Source organism: Lissotriton helveticus, chromosome 4_1 (genome assembly GCF_964261635.1).
Source record: "Lissotriton helveticus chromosome 4_1, aLisHel1.1, whole genome shotgun sequence".
Taxonomy (NCBI): Eukaryota; Metazoa; Chordata; class Amphibia; order Caudata; family Salamandridae; genus Lissotriton; species Lissotriton helveticus.
Window position 1 is genome coordinate 1,065,033,803 of NC_136063.1, and position 23,397 is coordinate 1,065,057,199.

At 44.0% G+C, this 23,397-nt stretch overlaps 1 protein-coding gene across 3 annotated transcripts in view; it reads right to left on the minus strand.

Moving 5' to 3' along the window:
* The window catches only part of TRIO (trio Rho guanine nucleotide exchange factor), a 4,034,553-nt gene that overhangs the window by 3,838,107 nt on the left and 173,049 nt on the right, over positions 1–23,397 (minus strand). For all 3 annotated transcript variants that reach the window (XM_078687660.1, XM_078687659.1, XM_078687661.1), the window contains exon 2: positions 23,069–23,143. In XM_078687660.1, coding sequence (XP_078543786.1) covers positions 23,069–23,143 — 75 coding nt within the window. The remainder of the gene's footprint in view (positions 1–23,068; positions 23,144–23,397) is intronic.

The following is a 23,397-nucleotide window of genomic DNA, read 5'->3' on the forward strand; positions in this document are numbered from 1 at the left end:
TGATGTGATCCTTGATGATCGGGGCGTTACGCCGTCCTCGTGGGACGCTATGAGGGTCGGACCCTTTCCCTGTTTGCCGTTTATGTGCCCCCCGGTCTACAGACCTCTACCTTTTCCGATTTGGGTCGAGTGTTGTTGAGCCTCCCTGATAGTACTCTCTTCATAGCAGGTGACTTTAATTCTGTGTTCTCCGGTCTACATGATCGTCACCCCCCTAGGGACACTCCTTCGGCCCAACAATGGCTGGGTGGGTTTCTGGATACTTTTGGTTTGGTGGATTGTTGGAGACTCATGCACCCTACTCAGCTTCAATACACTTTCCATTCCGGGGCCCATGGGAGTCTGTCTAGACTGGATTATTTCCTGATGCCTGCGGCGCAGTCGCCGGCTGTTCGGGAGATTAGACACCTCCCCCGGGGCATCTCGGACCATTCTCCGCTCTGGCTTTGTGTTGAGGTGGGGGTGGAGGCGGCGGGACGTGTGGCTCCTATCAATCCATGGTACCTCACCTCCCCCGAGACCCGTGGTCTCTTGATCAAGTCGATGGACAATTACTTTCTAGACAACGAGGGGTCTGTCTCCTCTGCGGTGTCCCTGTGGGAGGCATTTAAGACAGTGATCCGTGGGCAGGCCCTTTCCCTTATTGCTGAATCCAAGAAGGCGAGGAATCGGGAGGTGGTGGACCTTGAGAGGGAAATTGTTGAGATAGAGGCTGACCTGGAGTCGAATGTTACTCCTGGTAAACTCCACGCCCTGGGTCCGAAACAATTTGCTTATAGGTCTCTGGTTACGGACGCGGCTAAAATGATGTTTCGGGAGCAACAGGGTCGTTTGTATGATGTGGGGGACAAAGCGGGTAAATTGCTGGCGTGGTTGGACAAGAAGGAGAGGGCGAATCGTGTGGTACCAGTGATTCAGACTTTGAATGGTGTGAGAGTGACTGACCCGGTTGGGATAGTGGAATGTTTTGCGGACTATTTGCGTGTGGTTTATTCCCCTGTGTCTGAACGTGATGTTGATGACTCTCGCCTCTTGTTGCGCGATATAGCTCTGCCCTGTGTCTCCGATTTAGACCGAGTCTCTTTGGAGTCCCCTTTCTCTACGGACGAGATAGCGACTGCCATTCGCTCACTCCGTTCGGGCAAGGCTTTGGGCCCGAATGGATTGCCAATTTAGTTGTACAAGCTATGTCCTGATAAGGTGGCGCCCTATCTTCGTACCATGTTTTTGGAGTCCCGGGATCGGGGTATTCTCCCATATGATCAGCGTCTGGCTACGATCGTTGTTATTCCCAAAGAAGGTAAACCCCGGGACCTTTGTTCGTCTTATAGGCCCATTTCCCTGTTGAATGTCGAACCCAAGGTTCTGGCTAAGCTCCTGGCTACCCGCCTCCTGACGGTTATCAGCAGCTTGATTCATCCGGATCAATCCGGATTTATCCCGCATCGCAACACGGCTCTTAACCTACGTCGTCTCCACGGAGCCATTGCGAGGGCGGGGCTTCTGACGGAGCCAGACATTTTGGCTTCGCTGGATGCCTCGATGGCCTTTGATACAGTAGAATGGCCCTATCTTTGGGCGGCTCTTGAGAAATTTGGTTTCGGCCCTGGGTTTATTGGTTGGGTGAAATTGTTATATGCCGAACCCTTGGCACAGGTTGTGGTCAACGGTCGAGTTTCTGTCCCCTTTTGTCTTGGTAGGGGGACCCGACAGGGGTGCCCCTTGTCTCCGTTGCTTTTTGCGCTTGCCTTGGAGCCGTTAGCTGCGTGGCTTCGATGGGAACCTTCCCTCAAAGGGATCCGTTGGTCACCAGATTGAGGACCGCGTCTCGCTTTACGCGGATGACATTCTTCTCTACCTTACCTCCCCGCGCAAATCTTTAAATGTCTTATTTGACGTTCTCACTTCGTTTGGCGCTAACTCTGGTCTGGTTATTAATTGGGCTAAGTCCTGTGTGTATGTTCTCTCGGGTGTTCTGCGCCCCCATTGCCGGATAGATTTCCTATTCAGGTTGTCCAGTCTGGCTTCAAGTATTTGGGGATCTTTATTACGCTGGATTCTTCACTCCGGTTCGAGCGTAATCTCCTCCCCCCGCTTCTTAGACTGCGACTGGATGTGGCCCGCTGGCGTAAGTTACCCCTGTCTCCTCTGGGCAGGGCGGCCCTTTTTAAAATGATGTCTTTGCCACGATTCCTATACGCCCTTCAGAATTCCTATGACGACGTTCCCGCAACCTATTTCCGAGAGATCGAGAGTCTCCAAAGGCAACTGATTTGGGACGGGCGTCCGCGTATTGCCCTTGCGAAACTTACCATCCCTTGGTATGACGGGGGCATGGCGCTCCCTGATATCAAAAGATATTATTGGGCTACCCAGCTGTCTGCCATTAATCATGCAATGTATTCCCCGGGTCGGGATCCGGCCTTCGAGATGGATAGACTCCAGCTGCCGGGAGGGGATTTTAATAGAGCGCTTTATTCCAGATCGGCTGGGCGCCATCTTACGGGCCCGTCCAGGATCGCAGTCAGTGTGTGGCACGCCGCGAATGTGAGTCTGGGATGGGAGAATCGACTGACAATGGCGACTCCGCTTTATGCTTCCGAACGTTTGGGATGTCTCTGGTCTACTAAGGGCTTTGACCGCTGGGATATGATTGGAATATGTAAAGTGGGTGATGTCTGTGTAAAAGGTGAAGTGAAGTCCTTCGAGGCCCTTCAGGCCGAATATGACTTGAGTGATAGAGAATTTTTTCGATATCTGCAGGTCCGACATGCTCTGGCCTCTGTTCTGACTCCTGGTGTGACCCTGCCCGAGTCCTCCCCCCTCGAGGACCGCATACTGGATGGCCACCTTCCCGATAGCACTATCTCCCTGATTTACAAGAAACTGATTAATAATCGCGCTGACTTACTGGTCCGACTTAGGGAGGTTTGGGTCGGTGACGGGCTGGACTTGGATGACGAAGATTGGCAATCGGCACTCTCTTCTCCGAAAGAGGTCGCCATCCCCGCCCGTCTCCGTTTGGTTCAGCTTAAGATCCTCCACCGGGTATATGTAACTGGTCCGCGTCTGGTAGTGATGGGTTTTTCCCCGGTTGGTTTATGCAAACGTGGTTGTGGGATGAGTGCTACATTTCTGCATATTATTTGGGAGTGCCCTGCGGTGGCGGCCTACTGGACTGATGTGCTTGCGGTGATGACTGTTGTGACTGGAATTGCCCTGCGGCCTGAGGCCCGACGGTGCCTGTTGAATGTGTGGGAACCCACCGACTATTCTGTGGCCCAGACTAGATGGGCGACCTTGGGATACATGGTCGCAAAGCGGGACATTGCGCAACTCTGGGGCGCCTCTAAACCTCCCGATGCTTCGGTGTGGGAGGATAACATGGACTGGTCCATGTTCCGCGAGAAGACCGTCTATGTAGCTAGGGGCAGGCCCAGGGCGTGGACGAAGATTTGGGGTCAGTGGAACGACTATCGTGGGAATATTTGTACTCCTCCCTTGGTTGACGCACCCGATGTTACCCTGTCTCCCTAGGCTGATGTTCCCGAAATCTCTCATGCTGTTCTGTGATTTTCCTATCCTCCCCGCTGTCCCCCCCCCCCACCTTGCCGAGTCCCATTGATTGTGCTTTTGTGTTCCTGATTGGTAGCTTCCCCTCCGCCTTCTGGGCTGACTTTGATTAGTATGCATTCGCCTTTTTGTAGTTCGTTGTTTTTGTATGTATAAAACGGAAAATTGTTGTGTCCTATCCGATAATTTGAGTGACAGTTGGAGTTTGACTTATGCCTGACCACGGGAGAGATCGTATGCTTCTTACGTTGTGCTTTGCTGTTAGCGGCCAGCCCGAGTGGTTGTAGGCCCATCTTTGTAACTCTTATTTGATTGCTCAATAAAAGTTTTTAATCCCAAAAAAAAACCACAAAAAAAAACTCGGTTCCTTTAACACCTCATAGGTTGCCACATTGGGCAGAACAGAAGACCCCCAATACCACGCTCTTGGCTCATGAGGCTACTTAGCCCATTACTATAAGTAAGCAATGTACATCTGTGGATAACTATGTGATATTAATTCAGTTTTTTTCATCTTATGGAACCAGATGGAGATCTTCATAGACAATTAATGTGTGTCCTAGTCTATGTGTTTGTTTGTGTTTTTCCATTTTCTTTCCCAGGGTTCCTGGACCTTATTTTTGGTTCCGTGTTACCCTTCTGTGTATTTACACAGTTTTTCATAAAACATGTATTTTACACTATGGTTTATATAACCTTTTGTTCATTAACAGGTCCAGTATATCGCCAATTGGGCGCAACGGATTTTGACCTTTAATAAAACAGATAGGTACATTTCACCATAAATTATTTTTGTAGAGCACACTTTGACATCTACATATACATGTGAGTAAGGTGAGGATAACTAGTGCACATCCTGTCCTGAAGAAGGAGTCCTCTACTCCGAAACATGTTGACGCACTTTTGAGGTTGCCTTACCCTAACCAGTAGAGAACAACCTCTCTTGCACTTTTTAATGATACCAGCCGAGGACTCAATAAAGTTTTTCGTTTTCCTACGAGCCAGGTATTTTTTAGCCTTCACCTTCACCTCACCACGCACATTCTACCACCCCACACACACCAACACATAGTTCACTTTCAGTGCTCCTACGTAGTCGTGAGTCGCAGCACTCCGCATTCCGTCGAGGTTTGCGAAGACCCCGATAATGAAGCATGACACCAAGGGGCCTTTTGGTGTGTGACGGGTATTTAAACAACACTGGTTGCTCCCCACCACTGTAGGGATCACCGAACTCAATCCAGTGGATTCCTTTTGTTTATGTGTAATACATGGCTGTCATAATGTTGGTGCGTTTCAGGACAGCTTTGCTTACAAGGTGAGCCTGGAAGGCTTTGAGTGTTAGAAATACTGCTAGCAGATCTAGATGAGTTATGAGAAGTTGCTTCTGCTTTTGGCTCCACAGGCCTTGAATTGTGTGAGTTTGGAGACGAGATCCCCAACCAGTGAGCGATGTGTCTGCTGTTTGCACTGTCTGTGGAATAGGGTCGATGAAGGGCCACCCATTGGATAGGTTTTGTGGATTCCACCACTGCAGAGAGTGATGAGTGCGGCCGTCCACCAACACTGGATCTGACAATTGACCCGGAGATTGATTCCACTGATGTGCTAAACATTCCTGAAGGGAAGACATATGAAGTCTTGCATGGGGAACTATGATGATGCAAGACGCCATCATTTCTAGTAGCTGCATAAATACCCGAACTGGTAATGAGTGGTCGGGCTGAAACTGGGAAATTAGAGCCTGAATATTGTGGATCCTGACAGGTTGGGACAGGCTAGAGCTTTTTGGGTATTGAGAGTGGAGTGATACCCAAGTAAGTGAGGGTTGGAGATGGGATTTCAACAGATTTACTGTGAATCCGAGATAATACAGTAATTACTGGATTTGATGAGCCAGTCATCAAAGTATGGGAAGACATGAATATGTTGTCTTTGCAGGTGAGCAGGGACTACTGCCAGGCATTTGGTGAATACTCTGGGAGCAGTGGTGATTCCGAATTAAAGCACTTTGAACTGATAATGTTGTCCCGCTACCACAAACCTGAGATCTTTGCAGTGAGGGGGGTGTATTGGATTATGGAAGTTTGTGTCCTTTAAGTCTAAGGTAGGCAGAATGTTGCCTTGTTGAAGGAGCGGGAGCACTTGTTCAAGTGTCACCATGTAAAAATGGTCTGATTGAACATAGAGATTTAGGTCTCTGAGGTTTAGTATAGCCCTGAGAGAGCCGTCCTTTTTGGGTATGAGAAAGTATAGGGTATACGTAGGACCCTTCATATTGTAATGGTACGGGCTATAGCTCCCTTTTGCATTAGAGAATGACCCTCTTGTTTGAGAAGGTGCAGATGCTCTAGTGACATTTTGTGTGATCGTAGAGGAATGTTTGTGGGATTGGCAGTAAGCTCCAGATAATAACCAGATTGGATAATTTGTAGGACCCATCTGTCTGAAGTTATTGTATTCCAAAAGGGAAAAAATTAAGAGAGACGTCCCCCGAGGTGTGGAATGATCGGGGTGAGAAGGTGGCAACTCATGGTTTGTTTGCTGCAGGGGAAGTACGGGGTGTGTTACCTTAACCTCTTCCCTTACCATTATTGCCTCAAAATCCTCCTCTAAAGTAACCTCTTGCAGAGGGTGATTGATTATTGCCTCGACACGAAGTAGAGGTGTTTGTGGATATATTCTTTGAACCCCCCTGTAGAAGGAGTGGCGAAAGGAACCCTGATTTAATAGGGACTGCAAAGCTCCCATGGATTTTGCGACATCTGTATCTTTCTCCATTTGTTCAAAAGAAGTGTCTATCACAGGTCCAAATAGGTGTTCCATTTCAAAGGGTAGATTTAAAATAGAGGCCTGGACTTTGGGTTTGAACCCATAAATTCTGAGCCAGGCGTGCCTTCTTAAAAGAACACTGGTGTTCAAAGCGCGAGCAGCAGTGTCAGCTGCGTCTAAAGTGCACCTAATAGAAGTGTTGGAAATGAGTTCCCCTTCCTGAATTACGTCATGCACCTTAGTTTGTGTTCATATGGCAAGAACTGGAGCAATTGTTCCAATTCTTCGTAGTAAACCCGGTCATATCTCGCTAAAAGTGCCTAGCTGTCGGCAATATGCCAGTGATTGGCTGCCTGCGCAGCTACTCATTGCCAGAGGCATTTATGAGTTTGGATTCCTTGTCAGGTGGAGGGGCATCTCCTATTTGTGAGTTTGCCCTTTCGCAAACCTTAGAAACCACTAGCGAGTCTACAGGAACTTGACCCTTGATGAAAACGGGGTCTGTAGGTGCAGGTTTATATTTCCTATCTACTCTTGGTGTTTGAATTCTTGCACGCACCTGGTCCTTAAAAATGTCATCTGCGTGTTTAAACATACCCTTTGTTGTGTGGCGTTTTAGGCTTAGAGGGAATTTTCCCGAGTCATGTCCTTATATAGGTATAATTCACATTGCCCTAATATAGGCATAGGAATCAAGCCCTTATTTAGACATCGCCCATGAAGTCCAAATACAGGCATGGCTACTTCCACCCGTACCAAACGTCACAACGATTTCTTGGAAAATCGGCTTAAGCTGTAAGGGAACCTCCCCTTGCTGAAATATTGATTTGTCTAAGAACTCATGTCCTTTTCAAAGAACTACTATTCCCTAGGGGCTCTTTCCGGACGTTATCATGCCCGTATAAATATGCCTTCACTTGCTCTAGCAAGACACGGTGGTTCGGAGCAGTTCTACTTACCAGACGGAGCTCGCTACAGCAAGTACCGAAGGACGTCGACCCTCCAGCTGACGCACTGATCAAGAGGCTGTCTTTCTCTCGGCGAGAATCCAGCTCCAGTATTTCCAAGCTCCCCTTGCGGGGTGTTGGGAAATCGAGTCCCGAGACAGAGATACCAGACCTCCTTCATTCTAAACTAAGATATGCAGCTTATTGGAACTTAAGAGAAATCTTGGATAGATTCTTGGCACAGAAAACTAAACCTATGCTACACCACACGTACTTCTTCCCTCGTACTAGACTTAGGTTAGGTACATTGGGGTAGGCGTATTTTAGAAGCACCAGTTGAGTATTTTAGTCACTGTTATTTATGTATGTATTTTTATATGGCTTATAAACCATACAAAGCTCTTACAGTATTATTTTATAATATTGTTCTCGCTGTACGCATTATACTTTACAGTCTGTATTACGAGTCGTCCCTCAGCCTGGGAGGACTCCTGGTGCCGACCACACTCGGAACAGCACAGACACCCACCGACCATGCACGCAACCTAGGATTCATCCTAGACTCCTCCCTCTCCATCTTTAAACAGGTTAACGCCATCTCCTCCTCCTGCTACAACACCCACATGCTCCGCAGGATCTACAAGTGGATCCCGATCGAAACAAGAAGAACAGTGACACAGGCCTTCGTCCGCAGCAGACTGGACTATGGCAACTCACTCTACGCAGCAATCCCGGCCAAACACCTACGACGACTGCAACGCATCCAAAACGCCTCCGCCCGACTGATCGTCAACGTCCCCCGCTGCAGCCAAGTCACCCCCCACCTGAGACCTACACTGGCTCCCCGTCGACAAGTGGATCACCTTCAAGCTCCTCACCCATGCACACAAAGCACTCCACAACGCCGGACCGACCCACCTGAACAGCAGACTCGGCTTCTACACCCCCACCCGCCAACTCCGCTCCGCCAGCCTCGCCCTCGCCGCTGTTCCCCGCATCCAACGAACAACATCCGGCGGCAGATCCTTCTCCTACCTCGCCTCCAAGACCTGGAACACCCTCCCTTCCCACCTACGGCAGACCCAAGACCTACTCGCCTTCAGAAGACTCCTCAAGACCTGGCTCTTCGAGCAGTAGCGGCACCCCCTCCCCTCAGCGCCTAGAGACCCTCACGGGTAAGTAGCGTGCTTTACAAGTACTCTGATTGATTGATTGTAGCAGTTCACTTTTCTTGCATGAGAAAGAAGACTGTTCAATAAACCGTTTTATTGAAAATGCCTGTCTCTCTATTTCTCTGCAACTCTGTAGAAACGAAGCAGGCATGATTGACTGAGTGAAATACGTATCTATTGTTTCCACGACTCTAGAGATACATTTCTTATTCTTGGGAAACAAAGTTGTCATGTTTATGCGGTTGTCAGAAACTAATCCCTCCTTGTGAATTTGAGAACGTTTCTAGTGACCTCTGAGCTAGCTGGCACTCACTAATAAATTTAGTATATTCGATAGAGACCTAGTCGACCTCAGTCCTACATCTAATCTATAGGATATATTATTCCAATGCGCAGAGCCTATTGGGAATATAGGAACTACACTACATGGTGCCAACGTTTGGTAAGGCACTAATTTAATGCTAGATACTAAAGTAACTCAGTCGTGCTTTTCTCAGAGATCTTTTTTCCCGTAAAATACTCCAATAGATGTCTGGAGTGGGTAAAAGGATAAAATATCCGCCATAACTGAATAGGACAAAAATCCTATGCATTAGTTTTGGTTTGTTCAACGTTGAAGGATACAGTGTTCCAAAATATTGTGCACCTTATCTTTGTTTCCTTGAAACTTGCTCTGCAAACTTTCAGCCGACAAAATGACTGAAGTCGAGGATGGCAATAATGCCGTAGCAGGTTTTGACACAACAGGCTTTAATGAAGCCGACGATGATGCTATAATCATCCCAGAAAATGTAAGGAAAGCCATCACTATAAAACTTATAAAAAATGGCCTATCATCAAGAGGTGGTAAGGTAATTTTTGTGATAGAGGCACATGAATATCGGCAGGCAGAGGTATTCTATTCATGGATTATCTTCCCTGAAGCAAATCCAGTAACACATGTGTTACACTTCGAACCGACAACCGAATACATTCCTTTTGAGGATATTGAAATTCCACTAACTTACCAAGTCATATGAAAAAGCAATTCACCAACTACACATCTTTGAGTCCTCTATTTTGAGGAAAAAACCAAGTGATACTCCTGGGTTAATTGGGTATATTTCACTCGTACCCTTTTGATTTATTATTTTCAAATTCTCATTATCTCATGTATGAAAAGGACACTTCACGTTTTGTTTCATTTACAGTTTTGCTTCATATATACAAACATACAATACATTTCTACAACAAAAATACACCATTCATATATACACGGGCATTTTTTGATATATACACAGACATTTGTTATCTTAGAAAGACAAGAGTCAAACTTTCGACTCAAAGGTTAGATAAACAACAAGTTAATGCAATCAATGTTGTTTTTTTCTCCAAAAAACAACAAAATAAACCATAAATTAATTCCGTGGTCTATTAGGCAACAGATGTCTATTCTTTTTGTGCCGACGCGTTTCGAACCCGATGTGTTCAATTGTCGGGTTCTCGTCAGGGCTCTGTCTTTTTGCTTTTTCTAAAAGTGTATAAAACAAAAAAGTTTCACTAATTCTGTCTATATTCTCTCTGCTTCCCTACATACGGCGCTAATGTCACTATTATTTACCTGTGTTCCAGCAATCGCCAGTCCGCAAGTACTATTTTTGTATTCGACTGGGTTTCTTTGGCTTTGGACCTAAAGACAAGTGGGGACATGTTGTCATTCTCTATTTCTCCCTGACAGTGCGATGATAAACATACTGTAGTTGGACATACCTCAGATTGTCGATTTTAATCTTTTTATTATCTTCTGTTTATGTCCTCCTTAAAATGCCAGTTGTTCACAGCCTGGAAATGATAAAGCTTTCATGTAATTCTCTTTAGCACTCGTTTACAAGAAGCAGCGTTCATTACTCTAATCGGCATACCTGACATGTAACAGATTTCCATCCTCGGCTGCAATCACTCTGCGTGTGCTCTGCGCTTTGTATCAATCAGCTACTCTCGTTCTGGGCCAACAGTCGTTCTATGTACATAAAGTAACTTTAGAATCTGGGCATAGGGTTTGTGCAAAGGATACCTATTCCGTTCTTCTGCATTGCACTTACTTTAATTCGCGGCGATCCGGCGACTTCCTTAGTCAGTCTGTGGATGCAGCGACCATTTCCGGATGGAATTTTAAACCTTGGAGGCGCGTTGTAAACACCCGTATTCTGTGGCGGCCATCTTATAGTGGGTTTCTAATATATTCCTATTATCAGTATGCGGGACCATATTGTTATTTTGATGGAGGGTCATTTGTATTTATTACAACAAGGAGATAAATTACCGTTTTGGATACCTTGAAAGCTTTATCATTTCCAGGCTGTGAACAACTGGCATTTTAAGGAGGACATAAACAGAAGATAATAAAAAGATTAAAATCGACAATCTGAGGTATGTCCAACTACAGTAGGTTTATCATCGCACTGTCAGGGAGAAATAGAGAATGACAACATGTCCCCACTTGTCTTTAGGTCCAAAGCCAAAGAAACCCAGTCGAATACAAAAATAGTACTTGCGGACTGGCGATTGCTGGAACACAGGTGAATAATAGTGACATTAGCGCCGTATGTAGGGAAGCAGAGAGAATATAGACAGAATTAGTGAAACTTTTTTGTTTTATACACTTTTAGAAAAATCAAAAAGACAGAGCCCTGAAGAGAACCCGACAATTGAACACATCGGGTTCGAAACGCGTCGGCACAAAAAGAATAGACATCTGTTGCCTAATAGACCACGGAATTAATTTATGGTTTATTTTGTTGTTTTTTTGGAGAAAAAAAGCATTGATTGCATTAACTTGTTGTTTATCTAACCTTTGAGTCGAAAGTTTGACTCTTGTCTTTCTAAGATAACAAACGTCTGTGTATATATCAAAAAATGCCCGTGTATATAAGAATGGTGTATTTTTGTTGTAGAAATGTATTGTATGTTTGTATATGTGAAGCAAAACTGTAAATGAAACAAAACGTGAAGTGTCCTTTTCATACATGAGATAATGAAAATTTGAAAATAATAAATCAAAAGGGTACGAGTGAAATATACCCAATTAACCCAGGAGTATCACTTGGTTTTTTCCTCAAAATAGAGGACTCAAAGATATGTGTAGTTGGTGAATTGCTTTTTCATATGACTTTAACCTATGGTCCAACCGACTATAAGTCCCAGGACCTAACTCCCCCGTTTTCCAAACTAACTTACCAAGAGCATGCGCTCTGGTTCAAAGGTGCCCTAAAACATATAAATCACATTACCAGGCTCAGTCCACTAGGCAGACCAGGAGCAACATGGCCGGTGTTATCCAGCTATACACCACATCCTGCCATTGAAGAAATGTCAGGTGCGGAACTATTAGTTCAACTAAAACAACTAATCAAAATACATAGACAATTGGTTCAATAGGTCATCCGGACTCTGACAGTCCAACCTCCTATAAGGATTCCACAACACACCCCTTACCAGGGGAACACAAATACAATTACACCACAGACTACACAATCAGTCATTGGCAAATTACCCGCAAAACGGGAACAAATTCCATTCTGGATAGCTCAAAAAATTACTCAAATCGAGGCAGTATTTCCTGATACTACCCCTCATGATAAACACAGGATTCTAGCAATCTGTTTACCAATGGGGATCGCACCACACCTGGAGGACTGTGACACTTGGGGTACAGTCTTCGCTGTAAGCTACACTAAAACACATGGTGTTCCATCTATGGCGGTAATACCAGACATCCTGAAACCGATTCAAAATGAATACGGGGCAGATCCTGCTTTAAATTTAGGTATGAAATTACTAAAAGATTTCAAGCAGGTCTCAGCAATAATATTAGCTAATCTTAGAGGTGAGGCAGCATCCGTGGCGATCCGCTAGAAGTTGAGATAATTTGATGTAACCAAGCAACTTCAGGAACTAGCCAGAATAATTGAAAAATCCTATGAAGAACTAGGTAGAGACCGTATGGGTGGTAAACCGGTGAAACCCCAACTGACAAAGTCCTGAGAAAGTTTTTATTAAAAACACTCTTACTCTTCCTAAAAAGAAGTGGGTGAACACTAAGCAGACTCCTAAGGAGAAGCGTTCCCAATCCAGAGGTAGGACTCCTCAAAAGGAGCCCTCTGAAAAGAGGTTTGACCTCAGCAATAGGGATAATTTGAGAAAACCTGATAGATATCAAGACACTGATACACGTTCCTCTCATACCTTTCAGACTTCATCAGAGAAATCCGAAAGAAGAGGACGGTCAGACCAAAAGGAAGAACGCGTGAAGTCCAAAGACGAACAACACGTTCCAAAAAATAAGAAAACTCAATTCACCAAAAAGAAGGTAGCAGGTCTAAAAATCAGACATGCCGAGGATCTTAAGGTCACAACTCAAGAACGGGGAGTGGGCTCAAACAATGTTGGACAGCACAGCAGAAGTCACCATAGCTCGCAAGATCATGAAGGATCATCTGGAGACAGTAGACCTGAATGAGTACATCCAAGTTGAAACTGCAGATACCAGGGTTAGTGTCCCACACAAGTTATATGAAGTAACACTCCGGATGGAGGGAAATATAACTAGAAAAATAAGAGCACTCCTTTGGGAGAAGCTCTCAGGGTTATGACATTCTTCTAGCTGAACGGGACTGGCCACCTGAATTTGTCAGGGGCTGCCCACATGGCAAAGAAATAATTATATAATGTTAGGGGGTGCACTCCTGATTCTCCGAACTATTCCTTGAATTTATTTATGGGTGCTGCAACAAGCAAGAGCTGTCAACCCTCTGGAAAACACAGGGTCAGAAATACAAGCATCATGGCTACTCGGTACAATAGATGTAGTAGCATTTTATACTTCAATACCACATGCAGCTGGTCTAGAAGCTGTTGAATGGGCGTTACTACAATTAGAGGACATCAACATTGAAAAGGTACTATTACTACAGTTGTTGAACTTTTGCTTGCAACACAGTTATTTCAGATGGGAAGACAAATACTACGCACAACTCACAGGAACCTCAATGGGTTTTTCGGGGGCGCCTGCACACGCGAACATCTTTATGGCTTTATTTGAACATTAGAACCTAATGAGCAATCAAATATGGTGGTCCAAGATAAAATTATATTGCAGATTCATAGACGACATTTTTTTGGTCTGGATGTGGAGAAGTGTAGCTCACTGGTTAGAGCGCCAGACTCTGAAGCAGAGATCAGGCCCGGGACCAGGGTTCAAGTCCCGACGCGGCAGGGTCTTGAGCTCAATGTCCGCGGACTCGATAATTCTCGCCTCGGCGCCTACTCTAATCATGGGTCCCATGCTGCAACTCTGGGCAATAGCTTGCTTAATCTCCACAATGGCCCCTACAACACTGGGATGCCTGGCTTCACCTTGGGGGTGCCCAGGAGGGGCTTCTCACAGGGAGAGCCAGGAAGGGTTCCACAGCGTTATACAGCGCCGGGACGCCCCGTTGGGGCAGCTGTGCGCTTTACAAAATACACTACATTTACATTTTTACATTTACATTTACATGAACACACGTGAGGCTTTGGAAGAATTGTTAGCACTGATGAATGTATTTGATCCCAGAATTCGGTTCACCTACAAAATTCATGATAAGGAGATAGAATATTTGGACGTGACAGTAATGAAAAAACAGGATGGCACTGGCCTGGACACTCAAATATACACTAAAACCACGGACCGGAATAACGCTTTTGAATACACAAGTTTTCATCCAAGGAGCCTAATAATAACTTGCCATAGTCTCAATTTGTGAGGATAAAGAGAATATGCTCAGATCCTCAAACATGTCAAAAGAAATCTGAGGAATACAGACAAAGATTCAAACAAAGAGGCTATCCAGACAGGGTATTACATCAATGTATGCAAAGAGCTGCCAGTAAAGAACGGAAAGACCTATTTGTTCCCAACATAACGAGAAAAACTATGACATCGCATTTGTATCTAAATACACCACTAGTTCTCCAGCCATCAAAAACATTATTAACACGAGTTGGGAACTTCTGGCCAATAAACCTGATTTTAACAGCATATACAAAGAGTTACCTCTACTTGCTTACACCAGAGGCAGAAATCTACTGGAGTTGTTATCAACAAGCATTTACAATGCAACGGTCTCGCCTTTGCAAAAATTAGAGCTATTGGCATTGTAAATGACAATATTTTTTATTTAGGACAAAACTCTGTAGAACAGAGCTGGCTCTTTCACCCCACACCTCCCCTTCACTCCCACCCCCTTTGAAAGGCTGGGGACCTGGACCAGAGCCCACTTTGCAGATGCCTTAAAAGTTCTCTGGAAACGTAGAGCTAACTCTCCCAGGAGGGGGTTAATTCACAGCGCTGAAATGCTTCAGCTGCAGTGGGAGGCAAGGGGTCTCCTCTACTAAAACTGAAAGCGTGTCTGTTTGTTTGCTTTCGTTTTTAGCAGAGGAGACTCCTTGCCTGCACTGCAGCTGAAGCTGTCAACTCCGTCAATTAACCCCCTCCTGGGAGAATTACCCAGACAAAAGAACGGGCGTAGTGCCCCCTCGATTTCCCCTCGCACCCCCTACCAGAGTTCTCCAAAGAAAGGGAAGATTGGAGTGTAGTGGCGCCCCCCCCACAGATTGAAGAACTCTGCTCTAGTACTTAGTCTACCACTCTATAATACTCCCTAATCACTCTACTAATCACTTTAAACTACTTACTCTAAAAATCACTATCTGCTACTCTGGACTTACTCTAGTAATAAATATTTACTAACACTGACTAATTAGAAATATCTAAACACTAATACTAATGCTAATACTCTGCTACTATACTCACTACTACTCTACTGCTCACTACACTACTCACTCTTTACTACTCAAAAAATACTACTTGCAAATTACTAGTAACTCGATACTACTTACTATTAACTAATCTCAAATACTCCCTATAATACTCCACAACTCACTCTACAACTGTCAAACACAATACTCACTCTGCTACTCATTGTAGACTATTTACTCTAACACACTTCCTACTATTCTACTTAACAATACTAATAACTCTATCTACTACTCACTACCTAAAACTATAACTCTATACTACTCATTCTACTACTCACTAACATACTCAATAATACTCTCTACTACTGGACTACTCACGCATACTCACTCTTTACTACTTTATCATCAATTTCTACTCGCACATTACAAATAATGCTTTACTACTCTCACTTTACTACACACTTAAATATTAGCACTATAATACTCTATACTACTCTATTAAGTTTCTACTGCTCTCTACTCACACTCTACTAACTCAACTATCTGCTACTCACTATTTACAACTCTAAATATATACTACACATTCTACTACTCACTAATACTATATTCAATAATACTCTATGGAACTCACTCCACTACTCACTATTTACTACACACTCATAAGTACTAAAGCCTTAAAACTCGCGCTTTAATACTCACTCTCTAAAGTCTCTAATACTCCCACTACTACTCTACAACTTACAAAATTCCACAAATCACTCTATTACTCACACTCTACTAATAACTCAACTCCTCTACTACGCACTCTCTAATAAAAACTCTACTACAAACTTTCTAACTAAAAAGCGATAAAATACATGTATAGAATATAAATATTATTAATAAATATTTTGTTGGCTCATATGTAAAAAGTATATTTGGTGAACTATGTTTAGTCTTATCTGTGCTATCTAAATCACCTTCGCCAGTTATTAACTTGTTTTAGCTCTGCATATAACATTCATTTTTCTCTTTAGCTCAAAGAAGGAAAAAAAAATGTTAAATAAATCAAGTAACACTTATTTTTGCTTCACAGAAAATACAAGAAGAAAATACTATAACCGTATATGGACTAGAAAATGCAAATAAAGAACTAACTACTATAACAGTACAAATTAAAAAGAAACAACGTTTGAAATGTGTTGAAATAAATAATTCAATACCAATGGACTAGTTAAAAATAACAGCAAAGATGGACAACTTTGCATAAGCTCTTGTAACATACATGCCAATAACAGTATCTCCTACTCTGTACTTACTCTACTAATAAATATCTACTATCTAATACTAAATAATTACAAAATTCAAAACACTAATACTCCTGCTACTACTCTGCTACTATACTCACTACTGCTCACTCCACTACTCACTCTTTACTGAGAAAATACTATTCAAGCTTTACTACTCACTCCATACTACTCACTCTATACTACTTGCTATTAACGACCCACTCAACTACTCCCTATAGTACTCTACAACTTACTCTACCACTCAAATACAAATTAATCACTCTGCTAGTCAGTCTATACTATTTACTCTATGAAACACTTCCTACTACTCTACTTATAAATACTAATAACTCTTCAAGCTACTACTCACTAGTTACAACTATAACTATACTACTCAGTCTACTACTCGCTACAATACTCACTAACACTATTACTCACTGTTTACTACTTGCTCATACTAACTCTTTACTACTTGCATAAAAAATGATACTTTACGATTAACACTTTACTACACAACATTTATTAACACTTTACTACACACTTAAATATGATCACTATAATACTCTATACTACTCTCTCATTTACTCTACTAAGTACTCCACAAACACTTAATACATACATGCACTTCGAATCACTCTAATAGTCTATTAACAGATTTATACAACTCAATACTCACAATATACTAATAGCTCTCTACAATATAATACTATTTACAACTCTTAACTTAATACTACTCACTCTAATACTCCCTACAACAAAAAAAACAAATAGTCTACTACTAACTCCACTTATCACTACTCACTCCTTACTACACATTCATCTTGGAGATTGTCAATAGCTCTAACTTTTTAAAAGGCGAAACCGTTGCATTGTAAATGCTTGTTATTTATGTGTTGGTTTTGAAAACGGATAAATAAATGGCATTGTCATTTACAATGCCAATAACTTAATCTCTTGCAAATGCAAGACCTATTGCATTTGCACCCACACACACACACACAGAGCCACACACAGAGCCACACACACACAGAGCCACACACACACAGAGCCACACACACACACACAGAGCCACACACACACACACAGAGCCACACACCCACACACAGAGCCACACACCCACACACAGAGCCACACACCCACACACAGAGCCACACACCACCAGTCCGTCAAGTAAGGTTTCTACTGACCTATAAGTAAGTCCACCTAAAAGATTCAAGCCATGCCATCTCAGAACTGCACCCCTCATCACACCTTTCCCGACCCCTTAATGTCAGCTGCTCTGCAGGAGAAGGGTCCATAAATGGTGCTCTTGTATTTTGCCATATCAACATCTCAAGGATTAAAGACAGACCTAAGGATGAAAGGCTAAGTTGGCCCTGCTGGGCCTTGAGGCTACAGAAAGAGCTCTGAAGCAGGTCTCAACATAAATCTAGTTCTTGCACATTTACCCTTGACATGAGGCTGTACACATCTCTCCTCTTCTTACATTTCAGCAAAAGATGGGTCTAGACAACAAGGTGTCTGTGATGAAACCAATAGCATGTACCATACACACACATTTCTGCAACTGGGGCACAACCCACAGAGGTGTTTAATGGGATTGGATTTGAACCAGTGCCATGAATCTTGTACACACAAACAGGTATGCGTCAGGGGCACTATAGCGGTAAGCACACAACAGAAAAGGCTATATGGCCTGTGGTGCGCAGACACACACACATACACACCTGCAGGGAGTACACTAACCCTTGCAGCTGTCGTAAAATTCCAACCTTTTGATTAGTGTGCGCATTGAAAACACAGGGGCATTCCAGGACGAGCTATATTAGATCGGAGTACGTGGCCTGCTGCAAACAAACATCCAAAGCAGGGACATTAACTCACCACTTCACATACTGGCACCGAGACCCGCTGGGCACAGCCAGCTGTCTGCAGCAGGGACATTAACCTGCCAAGCTTTCTTGCTAAGACTTGAACCTGTGACTCTTGGTCACACACTCATCTGGCAAACCAGTGCTCCACGCCTCCCCTCCCCATACAGTCTGTGAACCGGGGGAGGGATGTCTGCAGCAGGCGCGTTGACCCACTGATCTGCCTCATTGGAAACACGACCCCCTAGCATTTCGCGACTGCAAATGAGGCTCGCCCCGGCCTCCCCGCTCACTCCCTCCCTCCTTGGTGTGTGGCAGCAGAAGCCGACAGTGAAACACAACCTGGTATTTTAATCTCAGCCCCTCGGCAGAGTAAACAGGCAGCGCCCCCCTCCACGTCCAGATTTACACAAGCGGTGCAACGCACATGGGCACGCAGCGACCAGGCAACAACTGAAAACACACTGTGACACAAAACACACAACGGGTACAGGGAGCAACACCCCCCTCCGTCCCCGCCTCCAAAATAAACCCATTACTCACCTACTTAAGTTCTGCAACACCCTAGCATCTCGCAACTGCAAATGAGCATCGCCCCGGCCTCGCCGCTCACTCCCTCCTTATTTTTAAATAAACAATTGAGGGAGAAAAACGGTTTGAGACTGCACCGCATCGTACGCTTTCCCTGTCAGACATTTCAGGTTTTTTTAAGTCATATATTTAGACGCTTTTCTGCATTCGTGCGGCGTGCTCTCAGTTTTATGAGTAGGGCATGAACGGTCCCACCTATGGCTATATATAGCTGCAATTAACCGCGGTGTGAATCCCGGGCGGCGTTGTATATATCCTCATATTGTTTCTCATCCTCGGAAGGTATTACAATGCTGCAGTGGGGGCTTTTCCTTAGCAGCAATTAGAACCACTCGCGGCCCGGGTTATAAAGAGCGCACTATGAAGTGAACAGCCATGACTTAATGAGCGCTTCAAAAGGCGATGCGAGGGCTGCGGATTGTGAATTGAAGCAGCTTCAGGCGAGGCCTGGGAGCGGGCGCTGTGCCTGGTGCCTTTTGTCAACACAAAGTGTGTGTCCTCGAGAGGCAGCAAGCCCCATCCTTTTCGGACTGGGGGGTGTGTTTTTGCCTGTTGTTTGTAAAGAATGTAAGAAAGAAAGTAAAAACCACGCCCCCCAGTCTGAAAAGGACGGGGCTTAGATAGAAAGAAGAACGTCACTAGGACCTCTTCTCCAATGGCTGGCCACCGATTAGGAGGCCAGCCAATGGAGAAGAGGGGCGGGGCTTAACCTCGCTAGTGATGTTCTCTCTACCCCATTAAGTCTCGCCAGCGAGACTGCGCATGTGCGCAGTCTTTCGCAGGTGGAGACCTAAAAACTACCACCACTGACCAAACCAAGGAATTCAAGGGAACCTCAAGATGTCACAACTTCATACACTGCAACAATGCCATTACAGGTAACACGTTAATACATCCGAGTTTAGGCACGCAAACACCGTTGAGGCACACAAGTGATTGCAATACAGCCAACAACATATATTGCATAAAATGTCCTTGTGGAAAGGCATACGTCGGGAAGATGGAAAGAAAAATAAAACCAGGCTCCAAGAGCACAAAAGTCGTATTAGAACAAAAAACTTGACTTCAGCATTAGCAGCCCACTGGACAAATAAAAAACACTCAATTTCTGAACTAAGATTCCAGATCATTGAAAAAGAAAAAACATGTCCTGGAATAGACACAAATAAAAAACTGCTTCAACGTGAGGTATACTGGATAACAACACTTGGTACAATGATCCCCAAGGGGTTAAATGACATATTAGATATGACATGTTTTTTGTAGGATTACGATAGGTCTATTGAATGGTCAAAATAGGAGTCACAGAGCGAGACACATTAAGCATTTTACACACATATAGACTGTCGGGGCGGGCCGTGATTTATCGCGCCTCCGGGCGCACAGGTGACGTTGCGGCGGTGCCGGGGAGCCTGGGTAATGGAGTCTCCCGGTCCTCTCCTCGGCAGCCTGCGGGAATGCGGCGGCGAGAGACCAGGAACCCACGGGCAGCAAAGGTCAGTGCCGGCTAGTTTAAGGTGATCCCCCTAAAGCTCATAGCACTACAAATAAGACAAACTGTTGGGTATGTGGCCTTTTGCCATCTGTAATGCATCGTCATGATTTATTCATTTCTCTGCCATTATCACACCTAGCGAGCTGTGATGCCTGGTTTCAGTTGCTATCTCTTATGTATCTACATTATGTAGCCAACCCCAAAAGATATACCGAAAAGGATTATGAAGCTGTTTTAAGGTATATAGAACAACATCAGGGATTTGATGCATTGGGAAACCAAGGAGAGGGATCTTTAGACCTGGATGCCTGTATGAATATGTATACCACTTATGAGAATGCCACGTGGTTGAAGGAAGAAATGTTGGATTTTGAGCACTTTAACTCCATGCAATATTTTCAGTATTTCCAAGATCGTAATGTCACAGATGATAAGGCAATGCCAGTTCCCATTTTAAATAGTACTGCTTCCTTTTGTATTCAAGGTAAAGGTCATGTTAAGGTAGGAGACAGTAGATGTAACTACACCTACACTTTGCATACCAACAGCACCCCACCCTTGAACACTCCGCCTAATGTGTATTTCGCATGCGGCAAAAACGCTTACACTTGGCTTCCCCGAGGATGGGCAGGGCAGTGTTACCTGTCTTTCCTTTATCCTCCAGTATATATAGCCCCTTCTAATTATCATAAGAATCACCAGCTGACTAAACGAAATTCAGATCTCTCCCGAGCCAGTAGAAGTATCGATACTGATAGTACTGACCAGACTGACACCGCATCACAGCAGTTTGTGGACATAGCAAAGGGTCTCTTTCCTATATGGGTCCTATTTTTACTAGCAGAGATGTTATACGTCTCTCCAGAGTGGTGGAAAATGTAGTTCAAACCATTGCTGGAATTTTGCCTGATCTGACGGTAGAGCTTCAGGCTACGAGGCTCGTTTCGCTTCAAAATCGGATGGTACTTGACGTCATCTTAGCTGATCGAGGAGGAGCATGCTGCGTGATCGGCAGCTCCTGTTGTGTGTATATCCCTGATTCTGCTCCAACTATACACTTAGCCATTCAGAAACTACATCGCTTGGCTGCGGAAGTTCATGCTGACACTGGTACTTGGTCCTTAACAGGGTGGTTCTGGAACCTCTTGTCCACCTGGGGCTGGAAGATTTTTATGATCCTGGCTGGAGTAATTGGAGTGGTATTTACTTGTTGCCTGTGCCTACAATGTGGACCAGCATGTTATGGTTGAGAAATGACCTGGCTTGGCAGTTAGGGCTGAACTGTTCCCATAGTTAGTAGAACCAAGACTAATTTTCATATCGCTAGGTCTAATCTGAGGAGGCATGGTGGGCAAAATAACAATGGATTGGAATGCTACATAGAACAATTGCCAGTGGTTAGACTTGTTGCAAGCATCCTCCAATCACCTTTTGTGTGTTTGATTGTTTTTGTTTTCAGCCATAGCGAAGAGCTTCACAGTTGGAAAGCATAACTATGTGATTATATCCTGAAGAATATAGTTGCCTAGAACCCATTTGTGGTTTTAGTCATAAAGCCTACTTAGGAAGGTTGCTTGTTGATGTAGTGCTCCTGGAAATTGGACTGCCTTGACAGGCCCATGGATAGGGTCCATAACCAGATCTTCCGTGTCTTCAGTGATAAACAGGTTTAAGCTTGTGCCACCTTCATTGAGGCAACGTATTGCTGCCATCTGATTAAGAATGTTATTTATCATCAGAGATGAGAAAAGGCCTTAAGAACCAGATGGGCTGCTCTGAGCTCCAAGAACTGATGTGACGAGGACTTTCCTTCTTTAACATGTTATAGGGGTCATAAATGGGCTCCCTATCCTGACAGTGACACATCCGTCACCACTGTTTGCACTGGACAGTTCTACAGAAGAGAGACACCTTTCAACAGATTGTTAGTCTTGCATTACCAGAAGAGCAATTGTTTTGCTGTCACTGAAATGAAGAGTATGTCATTCCAGTTGCTGATCTATTGCAACACAAGGTATGTTGTAAAGGGCGTAAGCAAAATGTGACAGATACTGGAACAGATCAGTAAACAAAGATCAGAATGAATGCCCCTGCATATACGTACATGTATTTTTGTATTACGGATCTTTTTGGGAAAAAACATAGCTCGAGGAAGTTGCGTTCCGGTTGACTGATCAACTATTGCAGTGCAGTGGCCTTAGGCTCAAGCACAATGCAGGTGAGCTGAAAAAAAACCAATATGGAGCCTGCATTACCAGAAGAGTGCAATTAACCAGAATATTCTCTAGCGTATCTTTAACGGATAATGCCATGGACCATACCAACGTTATGCATATAAAGAAATTGCTACTTCAAATTTGTCAAAAAGAAAAGGTGAAGTTAAGGTGTATAATACAAAAAGAGCAGGAAGTAACAAGACAAAAAGTAAGGCACGAAAATCTAGAAGGGAATAGATGCACAGATTTTGGATTAAGTTTAGAGAGAACAGACAGTAATGACCATGTTATAGGATAATATAACACTTCTCTGGAGCTTTTAACAATGTTTCTCAATCAAAACACTATTTTAATGGGCTTAAAAGAGTAAAGCAAATCTTCCTTACCCGACAAGTATGCAACCTTTTCTTTAAGAATTGGCAAAACGTCCATAGCTTTCATTTCATCACTTCTGCAAAAACCTGAAACAAAAATGAAAACTACTGAGTCAATCGTCAACCGTACCCTTCTTAAGTGTGGTTTAAAATACATCTTTCTAGCTTTCTTGTAGGAGAAAGCCTATTGTGGACTATATCAAGAACCTACAATGGACTTTGACGCAACCCATTGATTACCACTGATTGCCTTTGCTGTTTCTCGTATTTGCTTACTTATTATTCAACAACTTCCCTTGTCCATATTATATTGGTTGTTCTCCTTAATCCGTTTGTCCCTC